This window comes from Symphodus melops, assembly GCF_947650265.1.
Source record: "Symphodus melops genome assembly, chromosome: 11".
NCBI lineage: Eukaryota > Metazoa > Chordata > Actinopteri > Labriformes > Labridae > Symphodus > Symphodus melops.
Genome location: NC_136701.1, coordinates 21544733 through 21572159, shown reverse-complemented (window position 1 = coordinate 21572159; position 27427 = coordinate 21544733). Strand labels below are relative to the sequence as shown.

The window sequence follows — 27427 nt, the reverse complement described above, 5'->3', positions numbered from 1 at the left end:
ATGTGACAGCTGGTAATCAATCTCGATCTTTTACAGAAAAAAGATCAAAACATGGGCATATGCATGCATACATCATTTTTAGCCAACACTTCCTCTGTACCTAATGTTTAACTTCAATGCTGACCCTTGCTACTGTATGCCTCATTCAACATGGGTTCACTTTCTCTTCCGAGTAGTAATCTATATATTTATATTTTTTTTGTGTATGCAAACAATTTGTTTATACTTTTTTTTTTTTTTAAATCGTATATATGTATATGCATAACTTGCATAGACCATTGGCTCTCATTGTTGGAGGGCTCCAAAATGCTTGTGTTCAGAGCCCATGAGAGCACATGTTAAAATGCCCAACAGAAATAAACTTGATATGAAAAACCGTTTTGGTCTTCATTCATTAAAAATGTTCAATGGGTGATCTGTTTTAATTTTTATAAAGCTAAAAGTTTTTACCCATATGTATAATTAGGGGCACAATTTGGTTGACTGAAAGGTGGTCCCATTGCGATGATGTGTATGGCAGGAGGCTTATTGCTCAGTGTTGCCTCTATGCCTGTTTCTAGACTGATCGAAAGTGTTAGAGTTTCCTTTTTTTAAAATGATAATATGAAGTCCTTTCAGAAATTGTTTGAAGTTGTTTAGATGTGATAGCATTTTCTCACATTTACTTCAGTGATCATTGGAGGCTTTTATTCTGAAAGTGTCAAATAGCCCCAGGAACAAATTGATTTGCTGTATGTGAGCAGATGTTTTTCACATTATTAAGGAAGTCCTCTCCAATTCTGAGTCACTGATGGTTTGTATGAAGCATTTGAACTTCCAATTTTGACATCTATATTAGGTTAGAGGTCCAGGAAGTTACCCAGCAAAATGATCTGTGAAGGCTACTACACCTTTTAAAAGGTGTTAAAGGACATAACACCTTTTCAGTATGATCTGCGCTTTTGTTGTAAAGCCTTCTATCTTGTTACTGTGAGTCATGGCTTTCTAGTGTAATGGGGAAAAAAATCAGCTTTACTGTCGAGGACATGTTTTTCTCACAGCTCGCATGAGAAATGCAACAATAATTTAATAAGTAATGTTCTTGTTAAGTCCATACTGCATGTACCAAGGTTTCTCACAAAAAACGAAATATCAAAGATAGTCTGGACACTTCTTAATTAGGCATGAAGGTTTTTCTCTAAAGCATGTGTATAAAGACCCAAGCATATTGTGATTACTTTGAGCTTTCCTGAAGACTGCCGTGACACTCTGAAGCTCTGTAGCTTCTTGCTGCAGAAGAATAAAGCCAAACAAAGACATGAATTGAGTCAAGGTCCTTTCTTTTTGCATAGATAACAGACATTTCCAGCACACAAGAGAATGTGCTCACACTCGTGAAATCTTGATCAACAGAACAATTTTTGCAGGTCCAGGTTTAAAAAGTTTGAATGGATCTACCTTTGAAGCAATGCTTTTGCTTTGGAAGACATTTAATACTGGCTAAAATGTAGCTGTGGTAAATGTGCTGGTATATGACCAGGCCTTGATTTTGACATTAAATGGTGTCAGAGAAGTACACAATACAATACTAGTCAAAACTTTTCATCAAAGGCTTTATTTTGAATAAATATACTTAAATCAGAAACATTAGGCCTACAAATACCTGTGTAAAAAAAGATAAAAACATATTTACATTGTTTTTCGCACAGAGCTGAATAAATGTATACATAGTATACGACACAGTCCATGCAGGTCATACGTTTCTTTTGCTGTACAAAGTGCAAAAGCTGATATAAAAAAGAGAGAGTGACAATCCTGCCAGGATCCATCGTTTAGTTAAAGGTTAGACTGGACAATGGGGCCCATTTAAGAAACAAAACAAGAATATAATGGATAACAGGATTTCATTGAGTGTGCAGAAAGAACAGCTTGGCTCAGGCTGAACAGGGAGATCCAGGAAAACACTTGCCTGTACAGCATAATAGAAGAGCTGCCAGTTTTTTTCTTAACCTCCCTGCTTTATTGTTTCATTTATAATAAATTATCTGCATTAACTGTGCCAGACAGGCATGACTTAACGTGGCAGAACATTATGAACTGAGAAGACCATTGTTGTGGTCGAATGATAAAGGAAGTGAGGGAATGAAACATGCTGCACACATGGGGCAGGAATCAAACCCTTGTGTGTCTACATGTGAGTGTGGTAGTGAGTCTATACGATGAGCTGTACAGTGTCTGGAGCAGCACGATGAAGTCACAGAGCTGGAAGCAACGAGCCGACAGGGAGAAAAACCACTCTTCTTTGTTTCCTGTCCCGCTTCGTTTAGTCAGATCTGCCCTGAAATCACCAGTGTGACTTCAGATCGGGTTAACATTGTTTGCATGACTGGTGCGCGAAAGTTCTGCACACAATCAGTGTCTGTAGATCAGGTGGCTTCTTCCAAGTTTAAAAAGGGTTATGCCAGATACATCTTCATAGTCTATTTCTGTGAGAGTTCAACGAGTTACACATGGCTTACTGCAGAAACTTGTTCAACGTTGTTTTAAACTTTTTCTGCAGCTGTAAACCAACAGATTTCTATAAAATGTTTTAGGAATGAACAAACATCATTTTTTTTGCATGTGCGATCTCTGATGTTTGATGTCTTGCCTCCTGATATCCACCCTTCTCACCTGACAGGGATAGTCTCCTGCTGTTTGGACATGTGAACAAGCTCCAGAAGATTTCTAGGGCAGTCTGGGTGTAATATAATTTAAGAGAAATTTTGGAAACAAAGAGCAAATCAGTATCCACAAATATGCAAGTCTAGAAATCCCTATCTGTATCCTAAGTGTAATCATAGTGATGACACCTAGAGAAATAACCTACATGATCGATGAGAATTCTGTTGAGCAAAGACACATTGTCCTCTCTGTGTAAAGTGTTGTGCAGCCCATGGGCATTACCATGTAGTCCAGTTTATAAAAGGTTTAACGTCAATACTTGTATATTTGCTTCTTGAAAAAATAAACGAGTATTTCCTGGACAACCAAAAGGCTTGATGGAAACCCTTTGGAAGCCTGAACCAAAACTTTCAAACCTGCACTTCAAATGTTATGAGTTGAAAATGGTCCCAGACTCATTAGGTAACTTGCTTTTTTTTAATCTACTGTCTGTAGAAGATATTTTCCAAATAACATTTGACTATCTAATCACCAGAGTGATGGCAGTAACAACATCTTCCAGCATTCATCCTGCACCTTTTAATATTCTTGTAGTTCTTCCAACCAAGTGTCCCATGATGCAGGTGGAAAACCTGCACATGACATTCAAGGTATGTTTGATATTTGCAGATGGATTCAACTCAGTTCATTCAAAACAAAACAATTATTCTTAGTCTGTAAATTCAAGCTATTAGCAAGGGCTTAGGTTACAGAAGTCCAGCTCCTGTGGCTTGCGTAAGCCTTTGCAGTGGTCCCTGGGGAGTAAATGCCCTGTTTGGGTTTTGCATTGCAATGGTCGTCTCTTGAAGCCCTTCCCACAGGTTCTGGAACAAGGCGACCACTGCCCCAGAGACCACTCAGGACAAGGGTCTCCACACACTCGGGTAGCTGGAAGTCTTTGTAAAGGATCACAGTCCATCCCTGGCTTCCCATCGGGTCTCAGACACTGTACCATCCTCCTTTGGATACCATTGCCGCAGGTCACAGAGCACTGGTCCCAACTTGAAGATATCCATTTCCCAAGAACAGGATCCACCTTACTGTAGGACTTCTTCAGGATGTCACCTACCTTCTCCTTGACACCATCCTCCGCCAAGACACTGTTATGAGAGTTCAAACGCCCCTCTTTCTTCAGATTTTTGTCCTCCTTGAGTTGACGTGCGAGGTAGAAGGAGTAACGGATGCGAGGAGGTGTCATCTGGCCTGCACATAGCACCTCCACAGTCAGGGTTTCTCCCAATGGTTTCACAACCTGCAGGGTCTCTGAGAGGCCAGCTGTACCGCTGTACCGCAGCAGGCTGCTCTTCACGAGAATGTCCCTCTCGCCCGCTGACACAATGTAGTTCCCATTGAGCAGGTAATGGCCCTGGCTGTTCTTTACCGCCAAGTAGTTGTCATCACTCATCATTCCCTTGTAGCCTCGCTGACGGATGTCTATGTTGGCTGCGCCTACTGGCAACATGACCACAAAGTTGTAGCCGTGCCTGAAAGTCAGAACATATTACAGTCAATGACAGCATGTACTAGCGAGTGTAGTGAAGCTGATCATTAATCACAATTAAGTAAGTAATGATGAGGCAATCCAATGATGATGTGGGTTTTACTTACTCAGGCTTGGTGAAGAGTCCCGACACCTTCTTGCAGCCCTTGTTATCACCTCCGCAGATTCCACACTTATCAAACTTCTTGCTCGAGCCAATTTTTCCGTCACAGCCGGCCTTGATGCACTTGCCTTGGACACACACTCCTGTGGAGTCTGGAGAACACGGAGTTCCATCCACAACCTGGAAAGTACAAACATATGTTAGAGTTAGCTGTTCATGTGTTCTCTTAACCATACAGTCCTCAAAAACATTAAATTAGAATAAGAATAGATGCCATACTAAAACACACTCCAGTCCAAATGCAGCGAAATGAGTCTATCTGTATCCATTTAAAACTCTTGTTTCAGTAAATGTTTTGTTTTTAGCCTTTGATCTTTTGTTTACTGTATTCAACATGGTTTATATTATTGTACATATTTAAGAATCTTTTCCTAACTGGTGTTTTCAGGCTCTGTTAGACTTGTATTTATCCTTGCCAGTATTTTGTCGTGTTCGTTTTAATGGAAGGTAAATTGCACTGAGTTGCACTATGTGTCCTTTGAGTGCTATTATCTACTCCTCCTTAGACTATGACGGAGTGAAGTGTGAACTTGGTCTGACTGCTGCAAAACATCACTCCACACCCTGCTATCTAAATGAGCTAAACTGTCCCCCGCCTCTCCTTCATTCCTCCTCTCACTCTCTGCACACAGTCCAGAGGCTGCTGAATGTTCCTCCATGTTTACACATCTCAAAACCTTACCTCGACTTGTTCAAACTTTTGTCTGATCACCAATCAAATAATCTTTAAATTTGCTCAGTCAAAGCAGAAAATGTGCTTGACGTGTTGCTGTTTACCTTTGGTGACAGGACGTAGAAGTAGCCGGTGCCGTTAGCTCGGCAGATGAGTTTACACCTGTCATTGGTGGACACTCCAGAGTACTTTGGCACCCACACCACAGAGTGGGCAATTCTGTTACTGTTGAAATTTTGTCCACTGTTCTCACACTGCTCCTCACGATAAGTCTTACCTACACAGATGGGAGAGAGATAGAGAGGGAGTGTACAGGAGGTGAGAGGTGGGAACGCTCTAGGGGGAAAAATGCAATTGGACATAGTTGTCTGTTTTGAACAACCCGTACCTGTGTCAGGGCAATGGTTCAGGTTGCAGGAGCGGTATTTAACCCGAACCCCTTGGCAGTATTTACCCCCATGTGATGGAATTGGATTGTTACACTCTCTTTTAGAAAGTTGGACGCCGCCTCCACAGGTGCGTGAGCAGGAACCGAAAGGACCCCACTTACCCCAGCGCCCATCGACCTGGATATGTACAAAAACAAAAAATATTGAAAAAAAGAATAACCACACAGATTTTTCTTAAGTTGCTATCAAGAACAAAGTCCTTACCTTCACATTTTGGGGCTGTTTATAGGCACATATCCCACGGTCGCAGACCTTTTCGTCCCCACAGTGGGTTCCATCAGCCCATGGAAAGTGGCGAGTCATGCAAACCAAGTGGCCATTGGATTTTCCTGTGCACCACAGACGACCACACGGTGGCTGCATAAAAGGACAGGGCTTTGAGCCTTCTCCGAACGCAAGCTCACACTGACGGTCAACATTGTACGATGTTCCTGGCAGGGCGTCAGGGAGCACCAACGGTTTCTGAGGCTGGTCGAGCAAACACTCCCCTAGAAGAGAGAGACACAGTTAGCTAAAGGGCTTTCCTATGCCTCAATATTTCCATTATCCTGCGTGTGTGCGTGCGTGCATGTGTTTGTGCATTTGTGTATGTGTATTGTGAAAGGGTGGGTGGCATTATGGGTTGAGGGTAGTTTGCAACAATTACTCTTGTGATTTTGGCTCTTTGAAGGAAGACCACCTCTTGATGCAGTGCATGCTACGTACCACACACAGACTCATACACACAAACATAAGCATAGTAAATAACAAAAGCTTCCCACATACAGCCACCCACCCTTAAACCATCCTCTAACTGCTCCCCAAACACCCACAACCTTTCGTTCAGTCCCACCCTTGTTGCATGATTTTCAAGGATACAATTACACAAGATCATCTTTAACTTTAAGATTTGAGCTTAAACCCTAACTTTGCATGCTTGGCCTGCAGCTAGCATGCAGCATAGAGGTCAAAGGCATTTACTCCATTTAACACAAACGGAGCGCAGAAACCTTTCCAGGAACAGCCTAATAATAGAAAGGGTTTGACAAGCAGGTGCTTGGAAACATGAAAGATCAAAGTTACTGGTTGAGAAGGTTTCCAGGAGGACGATTTTTATCACTCAGAAGAAACACCTAAAACCGGTCATTTTCACTAGTGAAAACAGTGTTTATTATGCCTTTGGTGTTGTTGTGAATTCATAACAAATAAAAGAGCAGTTAGCGAATGAGCTGTTAATTTTGTTAAATTTCCTCCCATTTCACAGCAAATTTGGCAACTGAAACACACCTAATAGTACAATAATATATAATCACGTCACTCTTCACTGAATCAGCTGAACCTCGCCTCATATTTCCTCTCTCTCTTTCCAAAAGGCAATTATCAAAACAATAGCCATCTTCCTGTGTGTGTGTGTGTGTGTGTGTGTGTGTGTGGTGTGTGTGTGTGTGCGTGCGTGCGTGCAGGTTACACATATTTTTGGACGAAGAACTTTATGAAAATTTCCTCAAACATGTGGAAGCGTGTTTTTTTTTTCTTTTTCCTGACTGCTTTTTGAAGTCACGATTTATGACAGGCAGCCTGGAGAAACCAAGTTACAACATCGTAAGAAATCACTCCCTGTCAAGCTGAAAATGTTCTCCTGTGTCTCCACTTGTGTTCTTTTGTTTAAGATCATCTATGAAATGGACTCAGAAAGTATCAAGAGTTTGTCTATTTGGAGCAAACCTGCATGGGAATCACTGGGCAGATACACCTCGCTTTCCAAACCACTGTGGTGACTCTCTCCAGAACAAGCCCTCTAATTTAAGACAGATGTGGAGGCAATTTTAAAACAAACGTTTAGCATCGTTCCAAGGCCAAGTCCTGTGGTCTGGCCTGCTTGGCAAACAATCTGCATCCAACCAAATACATTTCTTTTTGGTGTTTGGAAGTCTTCTTACTGACCATGGTACTAAAGATGATTAGGCAGATGGCACATGAATACTGAAATTAAATCATACTCCAACTTGCTGTTGCTTCAAATGATTTAAGTCAGATTGAAAACCAAGAAGCTGACAGCACAGGAAAATTAAGTAAAAAAAAAAAAAAATCTAAGTCCTTAAACTGCATAAAAGTCAGTTAATTTTCCATACTTTGTGTGTTGCTTTTAATATATAACTAAAATTAGTGCACACACTGAAGAAAGTTTGTCAGAAAGACTATAAGACCCATGAAACTGCAATATTTAATGTTAAGTGTTTACAGTTTGTACAGACATTTGTCAGGTCGCGCCGGTGTACGAAGAATCATACCTCACACATAGATAGAGAGGAAGGCAAAGCCACTTCTCTCTAACACCATTCCTCTAGATTGCGTCACTTTGAAACGTGTCGTTTTTGGCAAAATAACCAAATCAAAGCTCCTTCTGCTGCAACAACAGTCTTTGTACCACTATTTTCCTTTAGCAGTACTCACAGTTCCCATCTCTTCAAACACACTTTGAGGCTGTTTGCAGTCAAACACAAGGGTCAGAGGTCCTGGAACTCACCGTGTCCGCTGTCCAGGAATTCAGTGATGATGGCAGCACTGCAGGGGGACCAGGGGTTGGTGCGGTTGATCTGGATCAGAGTTGGAGACATCATGTGGTTATCCTGCAGTTTCCCAAACAAATCTTCACAGGCCTTCACGTTGTCGTGGGGCATGTTGAACACGTGTCCTGTTGACAGGAATGGAGAGGTCAGATTTCTCTTACAAATGCAGTAGTAGTTTTGGTGCTAATGTGTTCTAAACTCTGGATGATGCAAACTCTGCTCACCAAGCTCATGAGCAGTTGTGAAGGCTGAAGGGAGGCCGTCGTCTTCGATCACAGAGCAGCTCCTCTTAGGGTCACACATAGTGCCGACATCCGCCATACCCAGAGTGTCACAGGTGGAGGCTCCACACAGATCCTTGACAACATACATGTAAATACAATTTAGCATCAGTACATCTGAACAGTTGGGAACAATCGAGGAGTTATGTATGAAGAATTTCCTTCACAACTAATGAAGTTGTATTTTATTCAGAAACTGTCAGGAGTTGGTTTTAAATCTGTCACCTTGTTCTCAGACCTAATAAATACAGTGCTATTATTAACAGTAGAAACCATGGCCAAAGCTATTTAAATAAGGAAAAGAGTCATTACTGTTAACAAGGCATTCTGTCTAACAGCCTTGAAAGTGTTGTATATAGGCACAAGTGCTCAGAGCACCTTCTTCCATGACGTAAAGCAAATGTCCCCATCGCAACATTTCCATAACTCAGACAGAGCAGAGTTTCCAGATGACCTATTTCTCCACCACAATGGTTTCAAACCCAATCTTAGAGAGTATCCATTTGGAGCTCAACCTCTTAATCACAGGACATCATCTTCACTGCCACAGAGAACCGCCCATTTGCTCGGTCCATAAACAGCCCCGTCTCTACATACCTAAAAAACACAGAAAACCAATGGCGGTCGGCTAACAGATAAAGCACAGCACTGGTTTAACGTCACACAGCCTCTAAATCGTCTGCTGCTGTGAATCTATACATACAACTCTGTGCCAAGTGAAGACCTCTAGCGCTGTGACAAATCATTCCTAGAATAAACCGCAGAACCGCAATAGTTGGCCGGTGCAAATCTAGTCCAGATGTTCTCATGTGCAGACGACATCTGAAGGTTTGGTTCATTCTGGAGCAAGAAAATAAAAGAACTGCAAGACGGACAGGAGAGAAGAAACAGTCGTGTCAATGAGTTTGTTCTTTGCTATGACCTACTTCCCACATCTGTCATCTATCTTAACATTTTTTTGTGTTTGTGCAATTTAAAAACAATATGGAGTTATCTCAGCCAATTATATTTCTAATTTATTTTCTATGCACAGTTCAGTGCATTTGAACAACATCTGGATGATTACATTTTGTGTTTTGGCTTCATTATTCAAATTATTATGTTGCTAAGAGATTCAGTTTGTACTTTTTTAATTAAAAACAAGGTGGGGAAAAAATGGCCTGATGCAGCAGTTCACACAGTTTAAAACGCCTGGACATATGTGTGTCTACTTTTTTCTTTCCCAGCCTATTACCTGTTTTGTGAGTTAAGACAAACACGCTGTGAGCAAAAGTACCACCACCTTCTCTCTCCCAGGGGAAACATAAATACATCAGATTTACAGTTAGTTTTAGTCTTTTACAGATTGGCTGCTGACAATGAACTTTTTGTGTAATTTAATGAACTGAGTAAACATTCTTTACACAACAATCATGCTGGCTGGAAGTTTAAAGAAAACCACAGTTGCCTGTGGACAACACCGAGTTGGTCTTCATAAAACCAACAAATTACTCTGTGGACTGTAAACAGCAGACAATGGATGTGTCTTGGATGCCCACTAAAAGCCGAGGTGAACCTTAACAGCACCACTGACTGAAGTGACTAACTTTGAATCACCAAGTCAAGAATTAAAAAGTAGACAGCTGTTGATGTTCACTTGACTTATTTGCTTAGCAGAAAAAGCTCCATTATCTGTGCATGTTATGTAAATGGACAGTTTGATACCTGAAGCGTATGCAGGCTACTACTTGTGCACATAAACAGGCGTTTGTATTGATAAATGGGGACCAATGGCTTCACCTATATATTTTTGTAGATTTCTACACATTTGAAAATTGTTGAAAAAACTATTCAGCATGCTCGTACTGTCACAATATTTACAGTTAATAATCATTAATGTCAGTTGTCCTTGCATCATTAAGTGAATAAGTTGGAAACTTTGGAATTAAGAGTTACAGACCAGATATTTTTGGTGGCATTTATTCTGTTAAACCTGCTTTTGAAATACAGAAATTCTATGTACAAGTTGTCAAAGTTGCTACACGACGTCATTCAGTCCAATACAATGTTAAGTCTAGCAGTGACTGAATGGTGATGTGTGTCTTTCTGCTTTATATAGCACTTTATAACCAGATGACTCACTGTCTGACTGCAGGTCTACTATTGAATGGGGTCATCTAATCTTAGCTACGGTTAACAAGTTCGCCTGTTGGGCGTCTTATAATAGCCGTTTTCGCACATGCACTCTTGCCCCTAAAATCTAACTGAGTTACGTGTTCACACCCAAGTTCCTCCATGTATGAAGATGGGATTGTGAAAGGTTGGGGAAAGAGCAGAAAGGAAAACAGAATCAAGCAGTTTAATTATGTGCATGGAGATTGCATCGTTCACGAGATATAGATGTCATAAACACCTCCCATTCAATCAAAGTGACTTTCATAAATATTTCCTGCTGCATTCCCACATCAGCTCAACAGAAATGAAACTGGGGGCAAGGTAGGAAAAGTCTTGATAAAGCTTGGGTGAATGATATGGCTAGTTTTGTTTACAGCTTGCCTGTTTAAGGAGTTTTGTGCATGTGTGAATGGGACGTATGGAAAACACTACTATACCTATGTTTGAAGATTTATTGCCTTAATATACAATAAGTACATCTTACAGCATAAAGAGTCAATGACACAGGAAGTGCATGAAAGATTGAATAATTTGCTGTAAAGATGCAGCAATGCGGGCTGACTGCAGCTGTGCAGAACTGCCCCATGAACAGATGTGGCAGAAACATGAATGACTCCTCTGACATGCAAAGGCACCACCTCATCCAACATCACTCCCCCCCCTCACACCATCTCTCCCTTCAGGGGCCTGTTTAATGAGGGAGGGTAGGACTGGAAAACCCACAGCTGGAGGAGGAATGGGAAGGGCTGAGAGAAACAAGACACTTCCGAATGTTGCATCCCTGAGGGTGCAGAGGTTTCTTATATATTTAAAAGTAATTGGTTAAACTCGCTTTGGTTTGTGGTCAGACATAATCATGTGTTCTGTCATGTTAGCAATATTTACCAAAGGTAATTAAGTCACTTATTGTGTTATATTTGAGATCGGCAGTGAAGGTTTTACAGCTGCAATTGCATCAGCAGATGACCTTTTGACAGCAAAGTGAAGGACATCCAAAATTATCTTCATCTGTTATCTGGCAGGGTGATGCGTCTTTTTCAAGTTTTTAATGTCGAGTTGAGCTTAACATTGCCCAACTCCAGTTAGTTTAATCATCAGTGCTTTACACTTTGACCAATGAGTGTGAGCAGTGACTTCATCTCTGACCTTGTGTTATCCGCCAAATACTTGGGAGTGCAGAGAGCTCAGAGGTGGTTTCCAAGTCCATTAACTGCCCTCTGAGGATCCATGAAGAGCAATCAAGACTCCCTCTGTTCAGCTCAAGTGATTTCCTAAGTGACCCAGTCTCAGACTTAAAGCTGTACGGGTATTGGTGGATTGGACTTTCTGAATGCATGCTCAGTAAGTTCACCAGAGGTGAAGAACATGAGCATGAGTTTGATGAGCAAAACAATTTTACTGACTCTGCAGAGTTTGTTGAAAGTCAGTCATCTCGTGTCTAAAGGTAGAGCTCCTATCAAACATACATGTAAACAACAACAAATAGACTTGTACCGTTTAATATGTGTTTGTCATTTTTAATAACATCAAGAAACATTATTAATTTTCTAGAAGAAAAAAATCACTTTACGCATTTTAGTGGGCAATTACGCCTTTCATTCTCCCCTACAACCTCAGACCCTGTAGAGTGAATTAAAAGTCATTTTTTTATTACCTGTCTAGTGAAAAGGATTGCCGTGTCCCAGTAGTCCGGGTGCTTGTCGTTGTTCTTGTTCAGCTTCTTTTGCCAGGTGCAGAAGTTTCGCAGGGTCATGGCCGCGTTCCCGGACACCTTCGGTCCTTTGTCCTCCTCAGATATAACCACGATCTTCACCACTGTGATGCTAATGGAGTTAAGAATACTAGGGTGCTTGTAGAGCCTCGCTGCAACTGACATCAGAGTCAGAAGGTAATGTTTAAGGTCATCTCCGTGAAATTTCGCCATGGACTCGTCTGCTACCACAAGCGTCTCCACGTACCTTGGCACCGAGGCGAACCTCTTGGCTCTCCCCATCTTCTTCAGCATCGTTTCGGTGACATTTCTGTAATCTCCCAGTCGTTTGTATTTCTCCAATGACTGCGCAAGCTGGAGACTGATGTCGCTGTCCACTGCGCACCGGGAGGTGGAATTTAGCTTCAGGTTGTTGCTGCTTCTGCGCCGGATGATGTGCGCGCTCTCTGCGCTTGTGGTGTCATTTTGCACTGGGGTGATAAAATATTCCCATCCTTGAAATCCAAATGCACCTTGTAAACCTTTGCAGAGGCTCAAAGCAGCATAAGAATACGGGTCTGAATTCACATATCCGGAGTAAAAACACCGGCTTAGGCCAGCTGTCGCGTCGGTATTGGAGATCCTGTATGCGTCTTGGTGAGAGATGGAAGGAGCGATAAAATGAGAGTCCTGCTGTAAATCGATCATTAATTCCTGTGCGAAAGCTTTTATTTTGAGGACAAGTTTTCCATTTACGATGTCCACGTCGTTGTCAGAGTACCTCCTGTCATGGTTGTGGCTATCCAATCTAATCGGGTAACAAAGTTCACTTTCCATGCAACGAGCAAGTGTTAAGAATGTCACCACAAAGTAGAGGAGAAAAGTTGCTCTGATAAACATGACGATGTTTGCACTCAATAAAGAATGCAGTGACCAAAGGAGAAATAAAATTGTTTGCAATCTGATAGCTCAATGGAGACGGTGAGAGCTACAGATGATGAAGAGCATAATCCACAACGCTGGACTCTAAAACAAGCTTACAAGTCCACTCAGTGCAAACTCCTCCTGGTCATGACCCAGTCCCATTCTCCACCTGTCTGTGTGTGTGCTGAGTCGACTGCTGCCTTCTGTGGACTTTATGCATTTTCGCCCTGTGTAACAAACTCTATCTCTCCGGTGAAGGGGGCAGTCTTTGGAGGCGCTCTGTGGATGCGCGTCTCAGACTTTTTCTGCGCTTGAAACTGAGCAGACATCATCAGGCCTATCATCATACTCCAACACACTGCGAGGAATTATCAGATCCTCTGCGTCCAGTCTGTATGCGATGTGGCTCCATGACGTATAGAGATCTATACAGCATTTCGTAAATGTACTTTTTAAATTAAATTAAATCTCACTTTTTCAACCAGATTGATAATTTGCAGATGTTAAACGCATTAAACTAGGTGATCAACATAAATATGCCTCATAGGCTATTGGGGGCTATGAGGGGGGCTTATTGTAGCTGATGTCCCGAAGAGCAATATCAGGCTACTCTGGTTCAATATAGGTTTACATGCAAAGTTTAGGTAAATTTCTGTAGTTTGATCACTACGACACCTGGTGGACACCAGAAGGAATTGAGATCTTTGTGTGTGTGTGTGTGTGTGTGTGTGTGTGTGTGTGTGTGTGTGTGTGTGTGTGTGTGTGTGTGTGTGTGTGTGTGTGTGTGTGTGTGTGTGTGTGTGTTTATTACACAAAAATGATTGTACTTATTTTTACAGTTAAATAAATAATAATTAAATGACACAAGTGCAAAACAGTGATAAGCGGATCATTGGCAAAACTCTTCATTTAAAGATTAACTCCACGCCACATGTTATGTTATGTTATGGTATGGTATGTTATGGGAAAAACAAGAGGTTAATTGACTCTTGGCTGTAGTTATTAATTATAACATGAAAGCTTTGTTAAGAGATCATGTAGTAATTATACTATCCTTTGAAATAAACTGACATGTTATAGGCCTATCTGAGATTATTTTTTCCCCCCAAACATCCCTGAACAAAGCGCGGTGCCTTATGGTGGACAGATAAAGTCCCCTCCTTCTACTAGCCTACTAACGTATTCTATGTTCTATGGATATTAAGGTAATTTTCAGCTCGATGATGGATGGATGGATGGATGGATGGATGGATGGACAGTGACGAGTACACAGACTCTTACGTATAGACCTAAATGTGACTTACTTTTAGTGAACACTATGTAAACTAATTGAAATAAAGTTTTGTATCTGAGCTGTTTTCTTACCAGAGATTTAAAAAGTAAAAGAAAAAGGCATCAGGGAGAAATGAAGTTATTTTGTGTTAAATGTGTTGATAACCTGGGTGTGGCGCCCTCTTCAGGTGAAGTCACTCTCCTCGTTTGTTTTCTCATTTCATCCCGTTGCCATGCACGCAGCAGTGGTTGCTAGGCTAAGGACCCTTGCTTCGGGGGCTGTCCAAGCAAGAGCCGGTTTAAACAGTTTGAAATAAAACATTTAAAAATATACGAAAACAAAAATTTCTTATTTAAGTGCACCATTAAACCGCCCTGCATTACTAATACGAAACTACCAGCTCTGCTTCATGTAAGATATCTTTGTCTTGTTTAACTTTTGGGAAACGGCAACTCGACTTGCTCTCCAACTTGTGTCACATCAAGAAAGTTGTTGACAACGAAAGTAAATCGGTAAGATAACATCATCATACAACCTACATCATTCTTATTACCGTGCATGTTTCTTGTTAAACACATATTTTGTGTCTCATTATTGTAAGTTAGCCCCCCGTGTTCCGGCGACATGAACTTGTATCAGGTACTGGAGCTGGCTGGAGAAGGATCCTTTGGCCGAGTGTACAAGGGAAGGAAACGATTCACTGGCCAAGTAAGTAAGCTTCCTTTTGCGTGAATTGTTTGTTGAAAAAGTTAGTTCAGGTGGCCAACACTTGTTTTAACCCGCAGTCTGTGTCTTTCCTTTCCTTCAGGTGGTGGCTCTGAAATTCATGCACAAAGTGGGTCGTTCAGAAAAGGAGCTGCGGAGCCTCAAGCGGGAGATTGAGATCATGAGGGACCTTCAACATCCAAATATCATCCAACTCTATGACAGTTTTGAAACAGAAACTGCGGTATGTATACTGTCCTTAAATCAGAAATATCTACATTTATTTATATTATAGTTTATATACTTATATTCTGTTCATTGCACTGTAGAATATAATATTGATATACTGTTATCATACTATTATTATGATATTATATCTATATTCATTTATTATATGTATATTCTGTACATTGCACACAAATATAATTGAATTGTATCTATTGCACTATATTATATTATACTTTATAACTGTCAACCTGCTGTTTACATAACTCACTGCCTCTAATCACACATCACATCTTCACTGGTCACTTTAACCTGCCATTCACTGCACATCATTTCTTCATTGTCTTGTTTAGTTCACCCCATTATGTATAGTGTTCTGTATATATCCTCTTCTACTAGTTTTCATATTGTATTTAAGTTACTATTTTATTCGGCTTTGGACTTTTTTAATTTCTGTATTGCTGCTGCTGCAATGCCCGAATTTCCCCATTGCGGATCAATACGTAATATCTTGTCCTATCTTAAATACAAAGAACACATTTCAGAACCGAAAACAGAAATGCTATTCTTTCCTGATTCTTTGATCAGGTCAATAATCTGGTGAGCAGCATTGCTTTATAACTTGTTTGTTTTTCTCTGTAGTATGTAACTAACGTGGAAAATTGCTCGCATATGTTTGTTGTTTTATTCTTTGTTTGTTTATCTGTCTGTTGTTTTTTTGTTTTTTTTTATTTTTATTGATCTTTGTTTTCACCTCTTTCCTTTCCTTCTATCTTAATTTTTTTATCCTTTGTAATTGTAATTGCTATGTCCACATCAAATACACTTTAAATAACTTAACAAAATATTTCTGTAATAGGTTGTGGTTGTAACTGAGTATGCAGAAGGCCAGTTATTTCAGGTTCTTGAGGATGATGGGCAATTACCAGAAAGCCAGGTATTCATTTTCACTGCACAGAAATATCAAATGCACACAAACAGTAATTACATGTTTTATCAACAACATTTGCTTATTTGTTCATTCTTAAAAAGGTGCATGAGATTGCCTGCCAGTTGGTCTCAGCTCTGTATTATTTACACTCCCATCGCATTCTTCATCGTGACATGAAACCACAGAACATATTGTTGGGGAAAAGTGGGGTGGTGAAACTGTGTGACTTTGGGTAAGTATGGTAATTATCCTTTTGATAAAGCCCCTGTATCAATACTTTCCAATAATCACAACATGTATTTAAACTTTCTGAAGGTTTGCTCGAGCAATGAGTGTGTCCACCTTGGTGCTGACTTCTATAAAGGGAACACCTCTGTATATGTCTCCTGAGCTGGTGGAGGAGAAGCCATACGACCACACTGCTGATCTCTGGTCGCTGGGTTGCATCCTGTATGAGCTCCACACGGGGGCGCCTCCGTTCTACACTAACTCCATCTTCCAGCTCGTCCAGCTCATAGTGAGGGACCCCGTGAAATGGCCAGACAGTATGAGCCCCACCTGCACGGTACTCTTAAACCACAGTCGAGTCATCCATGGGTCCAAGTCAGCAACTTAAGGATGGAATTTCAAACATGGCCAGATGATAACATATTGACATTTTAAGCCTGATGTGCTTTTGTAATATTTGCTTTTCTAGAGTTTCTTGAAAGGGTTGTTGACCAAAGACCCTCAGAAGCGTTTGTCATGGCCAGACCTCCTGCACCATCCCTTTGTAGCTGATGGAGTTTCAGGTGAAGCATAAAACCTTTGATTAAATGTGAAAGTTCTTCAAATAAGCCGGATGCTGCTCTGTTATCTGATATTATTTAGATGTCAAATTTTCACTGTTATCCCTGTATCGATGTGTTGGCACAGTGCTGTCAGACCCAGATGTTTTCAGCCCCCTGACAGTCACACCCAGCCCAGACATACTGGCACTAAAACTTCAACAAGTCGCAGCAAAGACGGTACCGAATATTGGAGAAAACAGATTATTGCGGAAGGTCCGGGAACAGATGGAATATGGCATTAAGATCAAGGAGGCAGGCAGTGACACTGCAAAAGTAAGTGACAAAAGTATATTTTATTCTTAAATTAGTCACATTGAAATCTGAGAGAACATCAAAGTCTTTCTGTGTGCAATTACAGAGAAAGAATGATGGTGTGGAAAGTGAAAAAGACAACTCTGCAATGACAGCAGCATCCCCAAGAACAAAACCCTCCTCCTTTGATATCGCTATTACCCCAAGTCCCTGTTTAAAGACGACCCACAATCAAAGTGTTAACCCAAAGAATCAAGCCAGCATGAGATCAAAAGCCAGGTATTTGTGGAGCTTCATAATAAGCAAACATTACCACTAAAACCAGGTGATCTGCTTTTTTATTGTTCTGGGATTTTCTCTGTGCAGGGGTCAGATCAGCATGGATTACGAGCAGGAGTTCCCATCTGTAGAAGTCGGGCCACGGCAAGTACTGAAATGCAGCGAGGTTAGTCATTCCACTCAGTCTGTGTTGATTCTAGGCGCTCATGTAGACAAAGCGGTTCCTTTATCGACTTGCATATTTGTCCTGTGTATGTGAATGAAGTTCTTTATGGTGAAAATAACTCCCCCAGCTTTCATTTAAGGGGCACGCTCACACTAGGCCCAGCTGCCCTATACCGTGCTGAAGCCCTCCTCTTCCAGCCATGCTAGGGCCAAGGAAGTGTACCGTGCTTCAGCACTGTGTGGAGAACTCGCACTAGCCAAACACACTGTAGTGATTATCTAGTGTGAGTGCTCCATGAAAGCTGACAATCTTTTTCTGTGGAAACCTCCGACCCAGCTAAAAACTCCTCATAGGAACTCTGAATGTCAATTTAAAATCTATTTTCCATTTTCATAGGATATATATTATTTTGTAGTAATACAATTTGTAATTATAAAAATGTATGTTTCATTAAAATTAATTGTGTCATTCATTTCCTTTCCTTCCAGTATGACAGTGAGGAGTACTGGCAGAAACTGATTCAAGAGTCAGATCCAAGCAGCCAGCAGTGTCATCTATTAAACTACAGTGACATTGTACCTCAACTGAAATCCAAGATATTGGCTTTTAAAGCGCAGGTATCGAGCCCACATTTTAAGAGGGCATAACGTTGCTTTAACCTCTCAACAATTTGACATCAGTCTTCTTTTCATAAAGTTAGCAGGTGATGTCACAGAGCAGATTCACCCACCGCTAAAGGTCTTACGTAACCTGATCTTGACCTCTGACCCTGAGAAGTCGTACCACATCTGCTGTGAACTTGGACTACCTCACGTCTTCTTTGACCTGATCCGTGACGTGGTAGAAAACTCAAAATTCAACAAGGTTATTTCTCAGACACAGAACCATTTTCAATTTGTTGTCATTCCTGCAGCATTGTTGGAGACTTATTTGAACTTTCTTTTCCTGCTCAGAGACCACAGAGTGTCTCTGTACTCGCAGAAATGATTGCTGTGCTTGTGATGTACTGGGAGAAGCACTGCGACTGGTTGGAGGCAGAGCATAGGTGGGATTATTTCCTCATTTTCTTCACTGTAACACATTTTGTTTACAGTTAAATTTAGACATACACTGCAGTTATTTAACAATCGCATTTCATCATCTCTTGTCTTATGGTAGACTTGAAGAGTTCACCAAGCCCTTCATCAGAATTCTCAGTCAACAAAACCTGAATGGTTTGGAAGTAAGTTCTCTTTGATGTTAGTTTATACACAGTCTACAGTGATTGGAGCCATTGGTTTTGTTTTAAAAGTTACCTTGACAGTTGATCAGATGATTGTGTGATCCCTTCCTCAGCCTCTGGCTGCCTCTGTGTTGTCTCTTTTCGTTCAACATGGTGTCGATGTCCATGTTGACATGAACAATCTCACATCCTTGCTGAAAAACCTGCTCCTGACCTCGTATCAGGTACTGAATCTCTGAAAGAAGTTATAAACATGACAACGTTTGACTCATCCTTGCAAAGTGATTGACTCCTTTGACTTGACAGCCCTCCGCTCCTCTTCCCTCTGGCTGGGGACTGAGTGATGGCCTCCTGTCTTTACTCCTGCACAAACTCACTGAGGTCAGAACATAGCGAAAATGTATTCAACAAGTCACAGTATCTTTCTCTGTTGTGTTATTATTTATTTATGTTCCCCCCCCCCCCCCCCCCCCCCACACACACACACACACACTTTTAACAGCATGAAAACGTCCCTGGACCCTCAGATTTAGATCAAGTACTGTTTCTGGATCTGTGGAAGAGAATTGGTACTTCTTTAGGAGGGACAACACCAGACACAGACTTTTGTTCAGAGAAAGGTAAATATACAGTATATATTCTGTTTAACACGATATACTCGGAGACAGATAACGTTATCCTCAAACTGTTTTTCTGTTGATATCAGGGCTGTATTTCTTTCTGTCTGTGGCCCTCTACGTCTTCACCAAAGACCCCCACTCCTGTATTTCTCTGTTTTCTGACTGCCAATCAAGATGTGTTTACACTCTCGGCCAGCTGCTGCCCACTAACAGGTCGGTGTTCAGATTTCCTGATATTAACTCAACTTTGTATTTGCACTAGCACAGCCACTAGGTCTGAAGCTAACAATAGCATATTTTATACCCTACAGTCCTCATTTGTTTGCTGAAGGCAGTCCTGGGAGATGTCAGGTGGATCTGAGTCACGACAGCCTGTCTGTGTTGAGCTGCCTCTTGTTGTGTTTCCCGTTCGCCCTGGACCTTCCTTCACACACCATGTCCACCATCATCCAGCTGTACGACAGTTGTGGTGTCGTTGTAAGCCTCCTGCAGGTCAGGGCCTTTACTTGCTCCAACAGAGACCTTACAGATAAACATATTTCTCTGATGCAACACATGATAACTCTTGCAACAGGCTCTCATCAGGCACACACACCGCTGTACATCTTAATGCCTCCTATGAGAGCGTTGTGTTGTTTGTTGACAGCTGTTTGATCTGTGACAGGCTGTCTGGATGATTTTGTTTTTCGTGCTTTGGCAGGTAATTCAAACTCTTCCTGCTCTGCTGTTAGAGATGCCTCTCTGCCTGCTGAGCCGTTTGCTCCTGTGTGACCCCGAGTGCTCTGTCTCCCGCCTCAAAGAATGTGACTTTGGGTTTTTTGTGTCACCCCAAAAAATTGGAACCAAAAGTCCGGCTCTGCCTCCCAGAACTGCGAGCTCTCTGCTCACTGACCTGCTGCAGGAAGAAGAGCTGTGGGATTCTGCAGTGGAGCTCCTAAACTTGTTGTCACAAGTGGCCCGTTGTTCTCCTCCACCTTCCCTCTTCCAGCTTCACCTGGAGGCCTCAGCGCTGCACGGGGCGCTGTCGCACTCTTTTGACGACATCAGAGCTGCAACATGCAGACTTTTAGGACACTTAGATCCATTCAGGCCCAGTACGCCGCACGCTCTAACTCCCGACATATTTGGAAGCATGATAGATTTTCTCAATGATCCCTGCGTGCCTGTTCGTCGGACGGCCTGCAGGGCAGTTGGAAATTGGTTGGGACACATTGCAGCAGGGTTTAAAGTGGGGGACACGGCAGGGTGGGTTAAAGAGGAGGAACAAAATAAACCCTCATGGACACACTCAAAGGCTACAGGAGATTTGACTACCATAGAAGAAGAGGGATTGAACAAGGAGGAGGCGAGCAGATGGACAGAGGAAGCCAGGAGGACAACAGCCATGTTGGCCTGTCTGATCACTGACCCTGACGCCCTCACACGTCGTCACTGCTGTAACGCCCTGGCAAACCTGGGAAGTGTTGAAGGTGCAGTGAGGCTGTTGTTGGATGAGGACGTTGCCAACTTCCTCCTGAAGGTTGCATGCACGGATTCCCACAATGCAGTGAGACAAGCTGCCATAGCAACCCTGCAAATGTACAGCCAGCAGGACGCAATACGTCAGGTGATGAAAAGAACAGGAGGGCAGATTTTGACACTATGAGTCTGTTTCATGACAGAAACAGACTCATAGTCCTGAATAACAGTTTGCAGGCGTCATTGTACAATTACAACTTATTTGCTACACAAGTATATTTAATTTTAAATGGAAGAAAACAATTCACACTATTGCGTGTTTTTACCAGTCTTGTGAACTATGTATTCATTTACAATCAATATAATCATAACGCCCTATTGTCATACACCTGTGCACATGCTGGCACTATCGCCACAAATACAGATAGTAAGTTACTTTCTTTTGCCTCTCTTGCAGGTCCTGATATCTCAGAATGCCAGTGATAAACTTCTTGAGGCTTCACAGCATGCTCCTGCACACTGTGACTATCAGCAGCTCATTGCACAGCTGTGAGCGTCCTGTTCACTGTGAGTGAGAGCAGATTTCCATGTCAGCTGTATATAATACTTCTCTTTTATTGACACTGCTACTTTCTCCTTGTAGGCGCTGTAACAGAATTAAAGAGAAGAAACATTTTCAGTCTAAAAATGATTTTTTTAAGGTGTGTTCTTCAAATAAAGGAAAAAAGGTGAAAAGACTGATACAATGCATCAAAATGTCTCAAAGAAACTGCTTTCTTTTTGTCTTCATCTAAACATCTTTTATGCCACCAAATGTCCTAAATAGGTGTTTAAAACAGTTTTTCATTTATCGTGATGAATTTATTCTCTTCATGTAACCAAGAAAAAAAAATAGATTACCTTTTTTTTTTTAAATAATAATTTCAGAAGCAGTTTGTTTAGTTGGTCTTTTTCTTCAATCTGCCAATCACGAAGCCGCTTCAGTTTTTGTATCAGAAAAGTAGTGTTTCAGACAGCGGAGGGTTACACTTTGTGCTGTTGTGAAGTTATTTTTGAATATTGAACAAATCTTACTGATTGTTTTAGAGGTTGTGCGGATTGTTAAGAACGTCAAAGTTTTCATTTTGGACTACATGAACCAAGTGGACTTGATTTCGGCCTTTTTACCTGACGGAATACTACGATGGCGTCGGAGAACGCTTTTTGTCTTTCGGATGTTTTTTTAAATGTTATAAAATATATTTAAAATTACACAGCATGACGTTAAATAAATACGAAGGGCTGAATAATGATTTTGATTTTATATCTCCACCGATCATCGCAGCCTAATTGTGTTATACACCGGCGGAAGAATCAGATTGAATTTATGGCAGCTTTCCCAAGGCCCACAAGTTTCTTGACTTGGTCAAAAAAGAGAAAAGAAAAAAAAAAAAGAAACAATGACGGGTTAAAAACACAATTACACAAAACAAGCCTTGCGATTCTATTAACAATCATTCATCTTTTTAAGTCAATTCCCCCAAACTTGCTGAAAACCGTCAGAAAGGAAACACACGGACTGAGTTACGACTTGTTATATTTAATGTGGAAAAGAAGTTGCGGTCACACAGAAGAAATGTGCATTTGAGTTTAAATGAAAATAAAATTACACAGCGGTAATATGTGCTTTCAGTTCACATTTTTGGTTTTTCACAATCGCAGCTGATAGTACACCGCAGAGGGCTCAAACAATGTGACGTGATTTAGTTTTTTCTTCAAACTAAACAAACATAATAAATATCAGTTATTCAACGCTTTTATCCAAGATTGTCTTAAAATAAATATGCATAGAAATAAATCTTCCCTCAGTATAGGCATGTGGAACAGTACATGTGGTTGACTGCTTGGCAAAAAAAATACAAATCAATTGGAAAATAATTCCGACATTATCATCTTACACCAACGCTAACACTGCAAAAGCCTTCACAAATTATCTAATGAGATTTTTTTTAGGTAAATCCCTACAAAGAAAAGGCGAACACACTCCACTCCCTGAACATACAAAAGTTGTTACAAATTAGTGCAGATCAGCCAGAGGCCTAGAAAAACGTATTGCTTTAACAAGCAGTTTAGATAAAGAGTCCCCGACTTGTTCTGAAATTCTACTTTTTCTATTCCAAGAGAGTGAGAAAAACATGCAGAGGGAGCGTGCTAAATCTCCACTATAGTTACAATGTTTGTACAGAAGAAAAAGTGTTTTTACATCAGGGAAACCCACAGCAGGGAACTCAAATGAAGAACAGAAGTATGTAGTGTCCTGACATGAATCCTCTGCTGAAATTTGTAGCACTGAAGGACAAACTGCATATCCTGAGCTGCAAAGTAGATTTTATATTTTTCTGTGTGAATTAAATAAACAAATTGCCACAAAACAAACAAAAAAAACACATCAGTGTCCACCTTTCAAAAAGTGCAAGTAATGTTCTCTTTTAGTCAGAGAATATGAAATTGTATAATTATTTTCAATCACTGCTGGGCCAACACAGGTTAGGAATGAAAATATTTGGGACCAAACCTAATGCAGACAGAGCACTGTTTCTACCAGAGTAAGGACAATGATTAAACTTAAGCAACAAAGAAAGAGACATCAAATTACAGTTAAACATGAATTACACATTTTTGTCCTGAAGTTTGTATCGCCAATGTTAAAACCATAACATGCTACACTTTGCTGTATTTCAGCGGCTAGATCGTAGTCATCTTTGACTACAATTCAAATTTTAGAAATTGCTCTTTCAGGGGATTGATATTTTTTATGCAAAACATTTGGTTTGAAAATGTAATTTAAAAGAAGTGATGCTGTTTGATATAATTACAGCAACAACAAACCAGACTTAAACTACTGAACAGGATGATAGGGTTTTAAATAAATGTTTAAAATCGAAAAAAAACCAAACTAACTTCTATTGCTGACATCAATTCCAATGTAAGGCTATTAAAACATTAAACCTGTGTTATAAATAACATTACTTCATAAGAAATAACCCTATTTAAATCAGTAGATTCACGCAGTGCGAGTTGTATTGAAAATGATTGTCATTTAAAACATTGCAATGCCACAATGCAGGCTCAAGTGATTAGAGTTGCGGAAGCAATGGAAGAATTGGATACAGTGTTGATTTAAAATGTAAAAATAATTCACATTAGTCAAGCATGCATTTATTCAACCTGTCATGAAATTATAAAAAAAAATAAAAAAAATAAACATTCTTTTCTGGACAATCTTAAAGACACAAACGTTTTCCCTGTTCGCCTGCTGTTGATGTACTTGCAGGAGTTTGGTGTTAAGCTGATGAGTCCTGCTTTAGCCTTTGACTGCGGGCCTTGTAAACTTCAATCAGCAGGTCTTTGACATATTGGATTTCACGTTCTACGGACTCTGCCTTGTCCCGCAGCTCTCGGTTCCTCCCTTCAAGGCAATGCAACTGTTCCTCCAATGTATCTAGCTCCGCCCTTTTTCGCTGGCGATACCTGCATGAGGAAAAAACGATTTAATGCAGATTTCACAAATCTCAGAAAGTACATTTCATAAAGCAGAAATTAAGATTTGTACCTGTGAGCAGCAGTTTTGTTCTGATCTCTCTTCTTCTGTTTGCGCTCCCCGCCTTCAGCTGGCACCATGTCCACTTCGTATTTCACAGCACAGTGGTCTTCTTTCAGCCTGCATGCCTGTCTGTGCCCTAATGTCTCCAGATTCAGACTCTCCCTCGCCATTAAAAGACACTCTGGACCCTGATCCTCCAGGAAGTTACAGTGCAAATCATGCTGTGCTATCTGCAGGCTCTCTGACTTCACCTGTTCGTTGATGTTGCCTAAGAAGCTGTGATAGGCCTCGGACTGTGGTGCTGCTGGAATATAACAGCCTTCACTGCTCTCAGACTTCCATGAAACACTCGCTTTTGTCACCTCCACGCTAGCTTTGATACTATTCAGCACCTCGTTGTTAGCAGAGCCTCCGCTGACCTCCCTCATGCTGTACATCAGCAGATCCTCTTTCTTATGTTGGACATCAAGTGAGCCACCAAAGCCAAAACCACCACCGACAATCTTTGCACCACCTATGACATCTTGACTGAAACAGCAGTTTTTGTCTTCTTTTGGTAGAACAGCACATCGCCTGACCTCGACTGCACTGCCCAGACAGTAGCTCTTTCCTACCAGCTGCTCGTCCTCCACACAGCCGTAGCTACCTGTAAGGCTCACCGCTGAGTTACCTGAGTTATTCCCTTTGGAACTCAACAAACTGTTATCGTAGCTTTCACTGAACCTCACACCGTCAGAAACTCGTTTCCTACCACACCCACTGGGGCGACTGCAGCTGTACGGGGCGTGTCGGGAAATTTTGGATCGCCCAATGGACCCGCCACAGATGCTCAGCAGGTCCAGTTCCCCGGTTGCCAGGGTAACAAGGAGTGGGCTGGATTCCGATTGGCTGGATGATGAGTATGTTGCGTATGGCAGCTGAGTGAACGGCTGAGGTCCCGTCGGCAATGGACCCCTGTCGCATTTTCCCAACCTGGGCACTTTCTCCGGCAGTGGTTCAGACAGGAAGTAGTCCTCCAGTTGAGCGAGTTCCTCTTGCAGCAGAGAGGTCATGACCTCCAAGTCAGAGGGCACCTGGATATCATTGTGAAGGGGTGAAGGGGGAAGGGAAGCATTGGTGGAGGAGGGAGGGGAAGGAGGGTTTGGGAGGTACGAGGAAAAATCCACTTCTTCCGTCATCCAGTCAGTGAGACCATCACCTATGAAGGAGGGAAAATAAATGCAAGTGTTACGAATTGTTTCATGAAAGAAAGTATTACAGCTGAGCAATAACTTTCATGCATCGTGAAAAAAATATACCAGTCATCAGACATAAACAGCTACCTCACTACTTAATCCGATCAATAACAGTAAATGCAAAGTAAGATTTTTAAAAAATACAGTTGTAGCATATCGATATATCAGACGTAGCTAGTTTATCACTTACTGTTCAGGAAGGACGAATGTACTGCAGTGCCGAGCCCACCTGAAATGGGGAAAAATATAAAAAAGCGTGCTCGCTGCAACTCACCAATTAAGTGCTGACTCTCCTCTGACACCTCCCCCCTGCACCCCTGTGATTGGCTGTGGTTAGCCTGTGGGTGAGAGAGAGCGAGGGGGTCTGCCGGGCAGACACGAAGACTCTTCCAAACAGGAGCTGATGTTGCCATCATTTTGTCTGCTGATGCTTTGATTCAGTCCAAGTCCAAGCATATGCTGAGCGCAAGTGGGATATGACAGATGGGCCACAGAGAGCGGGGCAGGGTGAGCATAATGAAACCTGGAGGGAAACACAAACAGGGATCAGAGATATTCGGCAGAGACAATAAAAAGTTGATCGATGGTATCATGAATGTCGCTCATGCCGCCTTGAGCAAGTATATCAACGTGACTCAATCTGTTAATGGAGGAGCAACAATGGAAAACAACCACAAACCTGCAGACAATGTAGTGTACATGGTGTGTTCAGATATATTACCAAATCCCTGAAACAAATTTGATAACAAATAAAAAATCCAATCAAATGGCAGTCTGTTATATAAAAGTTAGAGCTGTGTCCTTTGGGTTTTGACCTGCCTCAATGCAAAAAAAAAAAAAAAGAAAACACGTGGGACCCAGTGACGCTGTCAAGGGCCAAACTGTTGTCAAGGATCACCAGAGTTACACCTGAGTGAGTCACTCTGATCATTAAACGGGATTAATGCAGATCAGCTGATCCTTTCCTCATGTTATTTCACAACTATTCACCTCAACTTAATAACTTAATCGTTAACATTTAGGTGGAATTAAATGGAAAATCTTACAATAACAAATAAAAGTTGTAAATTCACCTCGATCTATAGAGTATGCCTTATAAATTAACATTACTACCATACCTGACAGTGTACAATAATCTATTGTTAACTCATGCACACCTGTTCTTCATCAATGAAAGTTGGTAAAATACATTAACAACTAAATAAACACAAAGAAACCAGACAAATAAAGGACCCCTTGCAAATTCAACAGCCTGATAACTGCACCACTACAAAAACAAACTTGGCACAGTAGTAGTAAACAGAGTCTGACTTACTCCATTATTGCAGAGAAATGTGTTGAGCTCTTGGAGGTGCGTTGCAAAAAAGCAAAGCACGACTTCTTTTCGGGTCCAAACACTTAACGAGTTCAAAGAGCCATTTTAGCTCTAAATGTCCGGTACAGCACAACACAAGGACGAGTTGTTGCTTTGTTGTGGTCGACCTGTAAACTGAGGAGCAGCTTTAATTGTGAGAAAGCATCAGTCCATTCACACCTAGCAACCGACTGCGTCATCGGGACACAACTGTGCAGCTCAGCGTAG

General features: G+C 41.3%; 3 protein-coding genes across 4 annotated transcripts; 1 reads left to right on the top strand and 2 right to left on the bottom strand.

Moving 5' to 3' along the window:
* Nucleotides 1-1578: 1578 nt before the first annotated feature.
* Nucleotides 1579-13868, bottom strand: adamts15a (ADAM metallopeptidase with thrombospondin type 1 motif, 15a). Its single transcript, XM_079356691.1, has 8 exons — nt 12107-13868; nt 8242-8374; nt 7975-8142; nt 5673-5956; nt 5408-5585; nt 5124-5296; nt 4291-4466; nt 1579-4166 (listed from the first exon to the last, which is right to left on the bottom strand). Exons 1-8 carry the CDS (start codon nt 13040-13042, stop codon nt 3374-3376), a joined length of 2841 nt encoding a protein of 946 aa, XP_079212817.1. The 5' UTR covers nt 13043-13868; the 3' UTR covers nt 1579-3373.
* A 701-nt stretch (nt 13869-14569) lies between these two features.
* stk36 (serine/threonine kinase 36 (fused homolog, Drosophila)) lies at nt 14570-21702 on the top strand. 2 transcript variants are annotated; one of them, XM_079356690.1, is made up of 22 exons: nt 14570-14851; nt 14945-15047; nt 15148-15288; nt 16129-16206; nt 16302-16432; nt 16516-16765; nt 16898-16991; nt 17116-17303; nt 17389-17561; nt 17649-17727; nt 18216-18344; nt 18424-18591; nt 18681-18772; nt 18886-18949; nt 19063-19173; nt 19256-19330; nt 19452-19569; nt 19656-19782; nt 19881-20061; nt 20270-21175; nt 21485-21594; nt 21671-21702. In XM_079356690.1, exons 2-21 carry the CDS (start codon nt 14964-14966, stop codon nt 21578-21580), a joined length of 3285 nt encoding a protein of 1094 aa, XP_079212816.1. In that variant the 5' UTR covers nt 14570-14851; nt 14945-14963; the 3' UTR covers nt 21581-21594; nt 21671-21702. The 2 variants fall into 2 exon arrangements, with proteins under 2 accessions (XP_079212816.1, XP_079212815.1); XM_079356689.1 differs by having other exon boundaries at nt 14941-15047.
* Nucleotides 21703-22590: 888 nt separating this feature from the next.
* On the bottom strand, nt 22591-27427 carry atf5a (activating transcription factor 5a). Its single transcript, XM_079356428.1, has 4 exons — nt 27161-27427; nt 26120-26368; nt 24620-25808; nt 22591-24537 (listed from the first exon to the last, which is right to left on the bottom strand). Exons 2-4 carry the CDS (start codon nt 26259-26261, stop codon nt 24351-24353), a joined length of 1518 nt encoding a protein of 505 aa, XP_079212554.1. The 5' UTR covers nt 26262-26368; nt 27161-27427; the 3' UTR covers nt 22591-24350.

Coding starts and splice junctions, on each gene's coding strand:
- stk36 (XM_079356690.1), top strand. CDS start 14,964: ATGAACTTGTATCAGGTACTGGAGCTGGCTGGAGAAGGATCCTTTGGC. Junction 17,728..18,215: donor AAGTACTGAAATGCAGCGAG/GTTAGTCATTCC, acceptor CTTTCCTTCCAG/TATGACAGTGAGGAGTACTG. Junction 20,062..20,269: donor TCGTTGTAAGCCTCCTGCAG/GTCAGGGCCTTT, acceptor GTGCTTTGGCAG/GTAATTCAAACTCTTCCTGC.
- atf5a (XM_079356428.1), bottom strand. CDS start 26,261: ATGATGGCAACATCAGCTCCTGTTTGGAAGAGTCTTCGTGTCTGCCCG. Junction 25,809..26,119: donor GGAGAGTCAGCACTTAATTG/GTGAGTTGCAGC, acceptor CCTCCTTCATAG/GTGATGGTCTCACTGACTGG. Junction 24,538..24,619: donor AACAAAACTGCTGCTCACAG/GTACAAATCTTA, acceptor TTCCTCATGCAG/GTATCGCCAGCGAAAAAGGG.
- adamts15a (XM_079356691.1), bottom strand. CDS start 13,042: ATGTTTATCAGAGCAACTTTTCTCCTCTACTTTGTGGTGACATTCTTA. Junction 5,586..5,672: donor AACAGCCCCAAAATGTGAAG/GTAAGGACTTTG, acceptor GTACATATCCAG/GTCGATGGGCGCTGGGGTAA. Junction 4,467..5,123: donor TCTACGTCCTGTCACCAAAG/GTAAACAGCAAC, acceptor TGTACTTTCCAG/GTTGTGGATGGAACTCCGTG.